Source organism: Plasmopara halstedii (genome assembly GCF_900000015.1).
Source record: "Plasmopara halstedii genome assembly, contig: Scaffold_658, whole genome shotgun sequence".
NCBI classification, from domain to species: domain Eukaryota; phylum Oomycota; class Peronosporomycetes; order Peronosporales; family Peronosporaceae; genus Plasmopara; species Plasmopara halstedii.
Genome location: NW_020187575.1, coordinates 1,410,825 through 1,422,834, shown reverse-complemented (window position 1 = coordinate 1,422,834; position 12,010 = coordinate 1,410,825). Strand labels below are relative to the sequence as shown.

Here is a 12,010-nt window from a genome sequence, read left to right as displayed (position 1 = left end):
ATTTGCGTCTTGTATTTACATGTTTTGGTATTTTTATGCAAATTCGTACCATATTTTCATTCAAAACATATTATCGTACCATATTTTAACAAATTTGAGCATTTAATTACCTTATTTTGGTTGTACAAGCGATATCAACCCATACTTTGTTACAAATCACAGAATATTTATTCATTTGCGTCTTGTATTTACATGTTTTGGTATTTTTTATGCAAATTCGTACCATACTATTATTTAAACCATGTTTTCGTACCATGTTTTCAACAAAATTAAGCATTTAAGTACCATATTTTGGTTTGCGTGAGCAATATCAAGCCATACAGTTTTACGAATCACAGTATCGTATCTTTTTCTATTTATTTGCGTCTTTTATTTACATGTTTTGGTATTATTATGCAAATTCGTACCATATCTAAACCAACCATATCTTCTGCAAAGAAAAAAAAACCTAGGTCATCTTCCGCGAGAGGTGAGGCGACTGAGTCGCAGTGCGTAAGGGCGCTTGATCTGTGTAGATCATAAACGGCGTGGAGCCGAGCAGGTCAACCCTGAACCTGACAAATGCATACTTCATCGCAAGTAAATTTTGTCGTGAATCGGGTAGTTCTTATCTGCAGCCTTAAGCTGCCAAGATTCGAACGCGATCACCTGATCTCGCCCCTCACTGTCTAGTGCACAACCGATGACAAGGTCCGAAGCTTCACAGACGACGATCAGGGTCTGGCAACGCCAATATTGGTGCATGAAAGAGGCTGTCATTAACCCCATTAATAGGCTTTCAATGCCTGGTGTCCCCACACCACTCTCTATCCTTCTTTAGGATTCTCGACAATGACCGTGTCATTACTGCGAAGTTCTCGCTGTACTTGTGCAAGTAGTTGGCAAGGCCAAGCCACTTGCGCAAGTCTTTTTGGCTTTTAGACCGGCCGTCCACAATGGCCTTGACCTTAGCGGGATCCGCTCGAAGGCAATGCTTCCCGTTGAGGCACCCGAAAAAAAGGATTTCTTCTGCGCCAAAGATGCACTTGTCTGCATTAGCATACAACTTATTTGTGTGCATGCTCTCGAGACCGCTCTTATATGAACGATGTGGTTCTCTTCATCCGTCACCCCCAACTTCGCACGACTATAGACGAAGATGTCGTCGAAGTATGCCTGTGCATACACCCGATGGGATCTGAACAATTGCGTCACAAGACGATCAAATGTTGCTGTTGCAATTGACAGCCCTTAAGACATCACCAGCCACTCTCAGTGCATGCCGCTCGGAGTACTCACCGCCGTCAGCGGAATATAGCTCGCTCTCGTGAGCAAATGGTAATACCCATTGACCAAGTCGAGTGAACTGTACTTTGTACATCCAACCATATTGTTATGGAGAACATATTTCCTAGTAATCGGCGTCTGTGCCGGAAGGGTGGCAGCATTGAGCTTATTGTAAGTGTAAACAGTACGCAACTTGACGTTCGCTTTCTGGACACAAAATGTGGGTGTTTAGCCCTTCACGGTCGCTTCCACGACCAGCAAACCCGGCTTGCATACACGCTCCGTGTTCAAGAGCACGGAGCTCATCGGGGCTGGGCTCTGCTGACCTATACATCCTTGAGGCTCAACAGAACTTCGTTCTTCATTAATGAGCCGCCCTGCACCAACCGGGCGTTGTCATCTCCCGCGACAAACCAAAAGACTGGTAAGAAGCGGTATGTCGGTTCGAGGAACCTTGAAGCACCTTGCGCTGGGGACAACCAATCCGAAGGTGATGGGTGTCTCCACAGACAAAGCACCGTCGGGTGTTCGAACGCTGTTTGGCTGCTCGGAGCTCTGCCTCCTCTTTTTCAGCATAGCTGAGATCCATCGGCATAGGCCCGCTCGACGAGCTGCTTGAGTATGCATTCCAATCAAGTCGTGCCGACGTAAAGTTGAGTTCGGCCTTCAATGTCACTATCACTGCTTCTTCGCGAGGAGACGGGTACATACGGAAAACTTCCATTCTGGCCACGCCAGTGCGGAGGTCATTCATATCGGTACTTACTGTGATCGCCTCTGGAAGAGGATCGGCTACCAAACCGGCAATGAGAGGATGCAACTTCTGGGCAACGTTCACTTGCCCTGTCGGGACGTACACTGTAACGTATCGTATTCAATATATCTGTGGGATTGTTGCAACAACACCTACGCCCGCCACAAGCATTGTTTAATGTTTCCTGAGTTGTCCCACTACACAACACATTCATTGATGACTCTTGTCGTGTGGTGTTCATGTACTCGCTTACGTCAAGGTCTCAAGTGTTGGAATTACAAAGCGTTTAAGGCTCTTGTAAAGACGCTTAGGCTTCAAGTCAAGTGTATAAGATCCGAACTGTGGTGAGTACACCAGCGAGGCGTTCAGCAAATTATGTGCCTTGCCTGATATCGTGCACCAAACGCCTGCTCTCTACTCTCCATGACAGAACGGCATCGCAGGACAGATGAAGTGTACTCCTGGTGGAGCGACGCGTGCGTGTATTTAGTACAAGCAAATGAATATAGAAAGGTGGTGGGATGTGATGATGCCGATTGTATCTCAATTCAATCGTATAATTTTTATTGCATGGCCGGACTCGAGTCTGTGACAAGTACTCGCAAGACAGAGGCAAGATCTTGATCACCTTTGTGTGGTTGGTTCGTAGATAGTTTTACATGCTGAAAAGCGCACGATATCGAAATTGGAGGCTATGGCGCATTACCCTTTATTTTTGGGGTACGCTAAAGAGTCGAGGGTTTTTGTGTTTGGCATACGATGATGAGCGCTTGGTGACGACGCGTGGTGTGATTATTGATGAGCGACTCACTGTTCTGTATGACAATGTTGCCCTGTTTGAGACCGCGAGCACAGCGACGACATGAAGACTGACCGTTGACAACGATATCGTGGATGACATTTGAATCCCACCAAGCCTGCATAATCCAAAATCATTGGATGTTGAGAGGATTCAGGCCCGAGGTGGTAACGATGACGAGGATTTAACGATATACCCGGTATATGTCACTTCAGGTCTGAACTAACTCGCAGAAACGTGGTCTCATCAAGATGTTGTCACCCTGAGTATGAAGGGAAACCCAACTCCACTTATTACTATCCCTGTTTATGCTCATCTAATTGGCAAAACGGTCCGATTCCATGTTGCCGACTGCAACTATCGAGGCAGATCGACATGTGTTCGGTGAAGGGTCAACGCGATCCAACATGACAAGATTTGAAGCTGGTCAATGACTTACTGATTTGCCTCGAATTGGCACTCATGATTCATCACAAATGACCGTTCGAGTGGTCCTCGGCTCACAGATAATTCTGAAGTTGACGATGAACCTTCTGAGTCGGAGAGCAAGCGGCAAAGGCTCAGATGAGTATGAAATCACTATAAATGCAACGAACGTATGCAGTAGGGATGTCATTATCCGATGCAAACAAGCGGAATGATGCTATTTGGATTGAAATCAAGTCACTAGTACGTGGGATATTGTGTGCCGTCTTAAAGGAGTCAAGGTGATTGGTCAGAAATGGCTCTTTGCCCTCAAATATGATGGAAACGGGAACCTCACGAGATTAAAAGCCCAACCTGTTGCGTCAGTATCTACAAGCATCGGTCTTGGTAACACTACAGCCCACTCACCCGTTGCGAGTCACAACACTATCCGTGCGTTTCAGCCTAAGCGTTGTCGTCGCGACATCATCATTCATCAATTTGACTTTGAGACAGCGTTTCTGAATAGCTAACTCAAGGATGACGAATACACGGACGTACCACAAGGACCCCGAGCTGCTGCAGGTTCTCTGCCCAAGCTTCGTCGCAGTCTGTAAGGATTGAAGTGGTCACCAACTATGTGGTTCGAGATCATTCATGTAATGTTTAAAAATTAAGATTCGACTTATATCTTACGGATCCGTTTTTTTATTCGTAGCGACTACGATAAATGATGATGACCAAGCTTCGGTATCGGTTGTAGTCAACGTTGATGATTTTTTGGCTAGAAGCAAGTCAAGCGACCAAGTCAAATTTTTCACGTGGAAATGACATCTCAATTTACAGTCAAGTCTCTGAGTGACGATTGATTGCCTTAAAAATAGAAGTCCACTCAATTGACAGCAAGGGGGATTGTCGTTGAAGCAAACACAATTTGTTTTGCGGAAGCAGGATAGGGCGTTTTGGCCAAGTCGATGTTGATCCAGTTTGTAACGCGCATGTGGTGAGTGAAGATCTCGCACTGAACAAAACGGATGTGGTGAGTAAAGATCTCGCACTGAACAACACGCATCTTCATTTTGAGTAGGCAAAGGTGCACTGCGAACTGATTGAATTTTTTCTGTATGTATCCAATTCAACACGCCCGACTTTCAGTGTCGTGACGTCTATCCTTCTATGGTACGTAGACCAGCCTCAGGCGATGCATCAAAACGTTGCGATCCATTTACCTGAAAGGAATAGCAGCGATAGGCATCAAGGTCATGAGTAAGGTACAAGGGATGGCGAGACGGCGACACGTCGTTCGACAACTTGTAGCTCAACAGTGGTTATGTTATTTTTAAGACAAGCCGGTCGTGTTGTCACTAACAGAAGCTGAGTACATGGCATTGGCCCTGGCGGCTCAAGAAGTTTTGTGGTTTTGCTACCTACTTGGTATGATTGGCAACAATCATCATGACCACTCGACATTCTACGCAGACATCAAGTAGGCAATCAGCATTGCCATAAATTTTCAGTAACACTGCGAGGATGAAGCACGTCGATATCAGTGTACACTTTATCCGTGATCACGGGAAGAATATCAACATCAAGGTTGCTATGTACCGTCAAAGAATCAATCGGCTGTCATCCCGACTAATGCTCTGCCGACACCACTATTTACTGAACTTTGTGGTCGCTCAGTACGACCGTGTAAAGAGTGTCCCTTTTTGGAGTGCCTCACGGTGATGTCAAAATCACTGGTCAAATTAACACCCAAGAATGTTGGTGGTGCTCGAGAAGGATGGTTGGATATTGTGTAACTAGGAATGAGAGTGTCAACCCTCGTGTATGGTTCGGACGATGGACGAAGGTCTTCGTTTCCATTGGGATTTGGCAATCGATTGAGTCACCTTCCAAACCACTTTGTTCGACTCAAGTGACTTAAATTAATTGCCTCTGCAGGTAAATTATCGCGTAAATTGGTGATTTCAAATATATAATTGGTTAGGTTATCGTGGCACTTAAAAATTTATCAATCATAGATTAAGGTACAAAATTCAACAGTGAGCAATTTCAGCTGAGTGAAATCGACGTAGTCTCTGTAAAAGGCTACACTTAGCCATTACATGAGGATACATCTATGTATGTACCTTCTGCATGCATTCAAGTTATATATATATCGAAACGGATTACGGAATGATGCACCACATGCATATGTGATATGATATATGAAATCACAAGCGTATTGTGTGGTACAGAATGCTGGTTCCTACGTGGAAGAGATCTGTCTTTTAAAATGTCGCGTTAGAACGATGACTCCAAGGCTGAACGTGTCTCTGTACCGTGGTGGAAAGAACGAGCCTTTCTCAGGATGGTTTGTCGAGTTGGATGCAGCAATCACTGCAAGACAACTGCCAGACCCCTTGCAGCAAGCGTTGTTTGCGATGTTTAACCTTGTGAATAGTGCGATGGGTTGGGCTCATAGTGAGTGTTTAGCTGATCCAAACATCTTTCTCATCTGCATATCCTTGAAAATTCCACAATATATACAGAAGGTAGATAGATGTATCTTTATGTAATGGCTAGTGTAGCTTATTACAATACTGCTAGTGCGACGTCAGGACGTCTATGACCGAAGCGATGGCGAAGCGAATATTACACAAGGCGCTAAGTATGTGACCATGTTGATGTAGACAAGATCAAGTAAATTTATTCACACCTGATTTCACCTCCTAGCCTTCAAGGGCTGCTCTAACAAATATATCCGGTTATCAGCCAACGACAAGATGTGTTGTTTTAACTTCACCGATTAGAGCAGCTGAGGTCATCATTATTCGTTAAGCTTTTGACGATAGTGCTGAGGGAGAGCAGAAGTTCCTCGGTTTGATTATTCACAAAGAATTTTTAGAATTTCTGCCTTTTTAATGATTTTTTTCTGACTGAAAACGATCTTAACTAAGAAGTTAGTAGCATTTCTCATACAGCGGGGAGGGGAGCTTCAGAAGATCCGAGCCTTCAATCGGCATGAACATCTAGCGATGTTATCGCCGCCAAGTCGTGGTGACTTGAGACCTCAACTTTACACGATGTAATGCTGCGCTGATTGCTAAAATTTGAGGCCAAAATACCTGAAAATTGTCCACTGGCAAAAAGTGCGCACCGCAGCTGAATAAAGCAAAACTTATCGGTGCTGGCTGTGAGTAATACTTGCGGAGGAGCGGAAAATTCAGTCATGGTTTATTATTCTAACTCTAGCATTGAAATGATGGACTTATCGAGATTAAGTATACACTGTGCATACTTTGCTCGGCAAGCTTTAGCACATGTTGCTTGACGTACGGAGGTCGTAATTTTAACGTTGACACTTTAGTTGCGATATAGTAAAAAATCTCGTGCCAAAGTTGCATGATTGGAATAGTACAAAAATTGTCAGAAATGGCTCGATCGTTCGTGAAAGAGAATGGATGAATTATCCGAAGGCGGCTGACTCCCACCGCGAGTGTGGTCAATTTTACACTGCCAATTAAAAAGATGACAATAGGAAAATATTTAAACTCTGGACAGTGGATCCAGCAGCATTTGGTATACTGATCGATTTTTCTGGATCGACCACGCGAGCGAGTTCTGGTGCTAACAGTAAATCACCTTAAACGAATATATGCGTTTCTGCTTTGTGTCAATGCAACATCATATTTGCATTTTCAGCATAAGTTTGGACCTATGTTGATGTATATACGATTATTCAGCGCACACAAAAGGACTATTCCGACGATGTTGTAGCTTAGAAGAAGCATGCGAGTTTTGGAAAGAAATAAAACCACTTGTAATTTGCAGTTGAATCAGAAAAATACAGTAGATTTCAAAATTGAGATCCCCCCAAAAAAATTCTGGAAAGTAAATATCAAGATATGGCGAACCTTGTTTTCCATTTAGATCCGAACATTTTTGAATAGGGAATGCGGAACACATAGAGGAGTAGTGAATCAAGGCATGTATTTGAAGAGTTGCACTAATCAATTGAGATCAAGTTCTGAGAGATTGTTTTATCCCTCAAACTTCACACATAATTGATGTACAGGACCGAGACCGACGCAAATAGCAAAGTCGTCTGATATAAGGCTCGATGGATGGCTTGTGGGCAGAACAGCCGATTATACACGTTGACTTTCTGCTGCAGTTATAGAACTCGGAAATTTTAACGCCATTGTGGTCCTCGCCATGAGGTGAGATGTGCAGGCGAGGCACGGCGATGTTCCAAACGCACATGCTAGGTTGGCACTGAAGCGAATTTGTACTTATTTATAGTAATATCAAATACTATAAGGAGCTAAGAATATTGACTATGTAGGTGTGAACATGATTGTTTTTGGATGTACTTACTTCTTGCTCCATCTTCTGTAATTTAATAAAATCCAACACTGCGTATGAGCCCCTTCGCTGTGCTTATTTTTATGCGGTCACTTAAAGTCAAAGCTGTCTTTGTGTGATGTGCTAGTGAGCCTATCAAGCAGCAAACTCTTGTTTTGCACTAGATTTTAAGTTATATATCCAGAATCGAGTCTAGCGCAAAAAATACTGATACCTATTTTACTATCTATCATTATATCACCTGATTTGATGCCTAGCAAGATTGGTAGAACGTGTGTCCTGCGGACCTCTTCATCACGAAAAACAATCACCCTTATCAGTACTAAGTACTTGTCATGATACATATTTGCTTGTCACCTACAAGCATCGCTTCTAGGGACAAACGTGTGATGTGTACGTCCTTGATGATACGTTATGTTCGTGACTCATCCTGACCAGCCATCAGTTAACGCGAACTCTTCGAGTCTAAATTTTCTCTGTGCAAGGTGCACGACAACCTTATTATAGATACCACGCTGGAGGTCGCACCCATTGTTAATGTACAGCTTGCTCAAAGGCTGTGACTGCAAGCTCCCACAAGCCAAGCTGCTAGACTACTTAGATGATATTGCCAACGACCTCAAGACAAACGAGACTCCAGGAATGGATTTGAGCGTGGTCAAGATTGCACATGGTACGAATCTTTATCTGGTGTCTATCACCGACTTCTTCAATCCCTCGGTTGAAGATCCGTACGTTCAGGGAAAGATCGCTTGCGCCAACGTGCTTTCGGATGTCTTTGCTATGGGCGTCACCGAGGTGGACACCTTGCTAATGATTCTCGGTGTTTGTCTTGACATGACCGATAAACAGCGTGATGTTGTTACTACACAAATGATTCGTGGCTTTAATGACTAAGCGCATCAGGCGCAAACAAACGTCACAGGCGGACAGACTGTCATGAACCCTTGGCCGCTTGTCGGTGGCGTCGCTATGAGCGTACGGAGTGGTATATGAGCAGTGACTGATTCATTTGTACATTGAAATGGTGATACGCTGATGAAGTGCTTAATGAACTCGTAGAGAGTCAGACTATTCGTCCAGAGAATGCAGTGGCGGGGGTCTCACCAAGCCTCTTGGAACTCAGGTTGCAGTAAATCTTTTTCAGTGGAAGAAAAAGCCGGAACGGTAGAAAGTGTTTTGACACCAGAGGATGCCGATATTGCTTTTCAAACAGCATCCGAGTCCATGTGTCGACTTAATCTTGATGCTGCCAGGTTGATGCATAAGTTGGGTACCAGCTGGCCTACGTAACTCCGCTTTGCTGGTTCGTGATGAGATGGTCTTTGCTGTAGTATGGTGCGCACTCGGCAACGGATGTGACGGGCTTCGGAATTGTTGCCCACGCGCGCAATCAAGCCAAATCACAGCGAGAAGATGTATCCTTTGAGCTACACACGCTTCCAATTATCAAAAATATGGCTAAAGTAAACGAGGCGATTCGAAACACTTTTAGGTTGCTGGAAGGTTTTGCGGCCGAAACTTCGGGTGACTTGCTGCTTTGTCTGCCTGCAGAGAACGCCAATGCTTTCATCAGCGAGCTTCTAGAGCTAGACAGCAAACCTGCTTGGGTGGTTGGACGTGTTGTTGTTAGTTCAAAGGACGCGTATATTTTGCCAAACCCAGCATGTCGACATTTTAGATTAAATGGTATTCTGCACAGCGAGAATTGTCCATTAATTTCCTTTTTCTGAGTCAAAGTCGACAATAAAATTGGGATGGAAAAAAGGCTGGAATGTGCACTTATTTGGATGTAACACGCATTGGATTTGTTTCAAGACATCAAGCCCACATATTTGTTGACAAAGCATTACAATTCTCTTCGACTGAGCATTATTTGACCGTCAAACTGTTTGTCTTCCTTACATTCTTGATCAAGTGTAAAATGTCAAAAGTTGAAATGTCTTGTAAAACTCATGATCACGCAATATTCTATGAATTAAAGTAGTTTGTCAAAATACTGCAATAATGAACAATCTACTCCTTGAAAAATAGATATACATGCGGTTGCATCTTTGACATGTCCAGTGACATGTGACGACATTTTTATTCGCTGTAAAATTTGACGCATATGGAACTGTGAACCCCTAACACCATTCTAGGGGCGGATGTCGTGACGATATCACTATTCATTATCGAGCGTCCAAGTAGCAGCGTGATCAAAGAAACAAGCTTTCTCTAACAAATTATTGCATACACAATTATGATTCTCACATGACAGTTTCATGCGAACTTAAGCTGACCATTTCAATATTTTAAATATGTTTCTTACAATATGTCAAGTAGACGACATAAACTCATGCTGTCTTTACACGTTATACAGACGTATAAAAATGCAAAAATTATAGCACCCGTCTTAGTAGAAAGATGACAATTTAAATCGCTAAATATTAAGCACTACTCGTTCCACTTGCCAACCTTTTTTTAAAGATTCAACGGCTATTTTCTAAAATTTTACTAGCCCACAAGATAATTGTATGCAAATCACGAAACGGTAAACACTGACTCACGTCGGCGAAAGAAGACAAGAGTAGCACCCAACACGAACGTCAACAACAAGCTGCAAGTTGCACTTCATAACTCGCCACCTAGTCCACAAGTGCTTTGCCTGCTGGCTTAACAGACTATCGAGAAACACAAGTGCAGAGCCTTTGATACATACAAAGTTGGCCTTTTACTTACCAGCTGTAAAAGCGTCTGTTTTTTCTTGTCTCCTTGACATAACCTTTGGCAGTCTCATTCATTGTTGGAAGAGTCTCTCTGGTTCGTTTGCTGCCACTTTTGTCCGAAGGTCTCGCGTGGTTGAACTCTCGCCTCCATAGTTGAAAGTATCTACATTTGTACCCACGTTGCTAAGAGCATGGGCCGATATGAGACGCTCATGTCATTACGCGCAGCTATTTTTGGTGACATTATGTTGTGCCACGACTGGGTCACAGGTGAGCGTGTGGTGGTGAAGACTGTTAATCTACAGCTAGCGTTACAGCAACTTTCGCGCTCGCAAATGCTTGCGCAGGAGAATGTGCTACACGAAGTGGAGGTGCTAAATCGCGTGCGTGCGATGGGTGGACATCCAAACGTTATTAATATGCACAGCTACTATGTTGTCGAGGGCGGCGAAGTGCTGCATATTGTACTTGATTATTGTGAGGGAGGTGATTTGTTAGACGCGTGCGTGCAGCCACCCGTTGAAAAGATTTGTGATGGTCAAAGCAGCAGTGGCATTTGCGATGGAAATCAGAAAGACAGTGCTATTATTTTGAAGGCCGTGGAAGCACATCACGAGCAAAGACCTGAACAAGACTTTACTATGGACGGATCACTTTTGAATGGCGTGGACGGGTCGAAGCGACTACAAGAGCATGTAGCGCAACGGTATTTAGTAGATGTCTTATCCGGATTGCGCTTCTTGCATAATCATGGCATTGCACATCGAGATATCAGTCTAGAAAACATTTTGCTACGTCAGGGGCGCGCGGTGATCGCAGATTTTGGATTGTGTGCATCGGCGGCACCAGGCTCTTTGTTAGACAACGAATTTTATTGTGAAGAGACGGTAGGAAAGAATTATTATATGGCTCCAGAGATAGTGGCGTGTGAGCGGTACGATCCCCGACGGTCAGATATTTGGTCTACAGGAATTGCATTTTTCATCTTACTGACGTCATCACCGCCGTTTGAACGCGCGGATCTATCTGATCCGGGCTTTCGATTTGTGGCAAAGCGTGGTATTAAAGCAGTATTCACGGCGTGGGGGATGGAACGGGAGGTGTCGGAATTGATGCAGGATCTGCTGTCCCGAATGCTGTGCGTTGAACCAGAAAAGCGAATCACAATTGAGGAGATTTGGCAGCATCCGATGCTGCAGCACTCGCGATGCAATTGAGACGAAGTCTGTAGTCTATGTATATGATAATGCAGTGTATAAGTATCCTGGTATGAATAAATGTATATTTTTGCTGTCATGTTCTTTTGAAGTTTCTCGAAAGCTTCGAATGCTGTGTAGCACAAATTGATATAATCCATATCTGTGTAGACAAGGAAGACTGATGATTCCGTCCAAGTAATTGCTTGTTTTCTTGTAAAAGTGATAAAAGTACAACGCGATAAAACTAGGCTAGCTAACCAAAAAAACTGTCACGATTTTCTACCAAATACAGTCCCTGGATTTTGCGTTTAAATGCTGAAAGTCACATAGCTTACATCGTCTGGATTAATTTTCTAGTAAATGGATTTTGCCTGGTTTTGTTCGTACTGAGGGCTAAGCTACTGTCACAGCAATTTTCGGTCATGTACTTCCAAGATGTGACTTTACTCAACAGGAAAGGAGCCAATCATAAATACATGATGAACCATGAACATCCCTTAAATTTCCATACATTCCAATACAGAATCCT

At 43.6% G+C, this 12,010-nt stretch overlaps 5 protein-coding genes across 5 annotated transcripts; 4 read left to right on the top strand and 1 right to left on the bottom strand.

Moving 5' to 3' along the window:
- Positions 1-3,404: 3,404 nt before the first annotated feature.
- PHALS_13455 (uncharacterized protein) lies at positions 3,405-4,457 on the top strand (the record flags this gene model as incomplete). Its single annotated transcript, XM_024729215.1, has 7 exons — positions 3,405-3,488; positions 3,539-3,677; positions 3,754-3,781; positions 3,843-3,883; positions 3,943-4,045; positions 4,176-4,263; positions 4,380-4,457. The coding sequence occupies 7 exons, from the start codon at positions 3,405-3,407 to the stop codon at positions 4,455-4,457; spliced, it is 561 nt and encodes a 186-aa protein (XP_024579614.1).
- Positions 4,458-6,221: 1,764 nt separating this feature from the next.
- On the bottom strand, positions 6,222-6,440 carry PHALS_13454 (uncharacterized protein; the record flags this gene model as incomplete). Its single annotated transcript, XM_024729213.1, has 2 exons — positions 6,222-6,300; positions 6,367-6,440. 2 exons carry the CDS (start codon positions 6,438-6,440, stop codon positions 6,222-6,224), a joined length of 153 nt encoding a protein of 50 aa, XP_024579613.1.
- A 1,671-nt stretch (positions 6,441-8,111) lies between these two features.
- Positions 8,112-8,710, top strand: PHALS_13453 (water dikinase; the record flags this gene model as incomplete). The annotated part of the gene is made up of 4 exons (XM_024729212.1): positions 8,112-8,247; positions 8,316-8,399; positions 8,473-8,562; positions 8,637-8,710. The coding sequence occupies 4 exons, from the start codon at positions 8,112-8,114 to the stop codon at positions 8,708-8,710; spliced, it is 384 nt and encodes a 127-aa protein (XP_024579612.1).
- On the top strand, positions 8,710-9,558 carry PHALS_14693 (water dikinase). Its single transcript, XM_036407565.1, has one exon. The coding sequence runs from the start codon at positions 9,032-9,034 to the stop codon at positions 9,305-9,307; it is 276 nt and encodes a 91-aa protein (XP_036263257.1). The 5' UTR covers positions 8,710-9,031; the 3' UTR covers positions 9,308-9,558.
- Positions 9,559-10,473: 915 nt separating this feature from the next.
- On the top strand, positions 10,474-11,499 carry PHALS_13452 (camk protein kinase; the record flags this gene model as incomplete). Its single annotated transcript, XM_024729210.1, has 1 exon — positions 10,474-11,499. One exon carries the CDS (start codon positions 10,474-10,476, stop codon positions 11,497-11,499), a length of 1,026 nt encoding a protein of 341 aa, XP_024579610.1.
- Positions 11,500-12,010: the final 511 nt, after the last annotated feature.

Coding starts and splice junctions, on each gene's coding strand:
- PHALS_14693 (XM_036407565.1), top strand. CDS start 9,032: ATGGCTAAAGTAAACGAGGCGATTCGAAACACTTTTAGGTTGCTGGAA.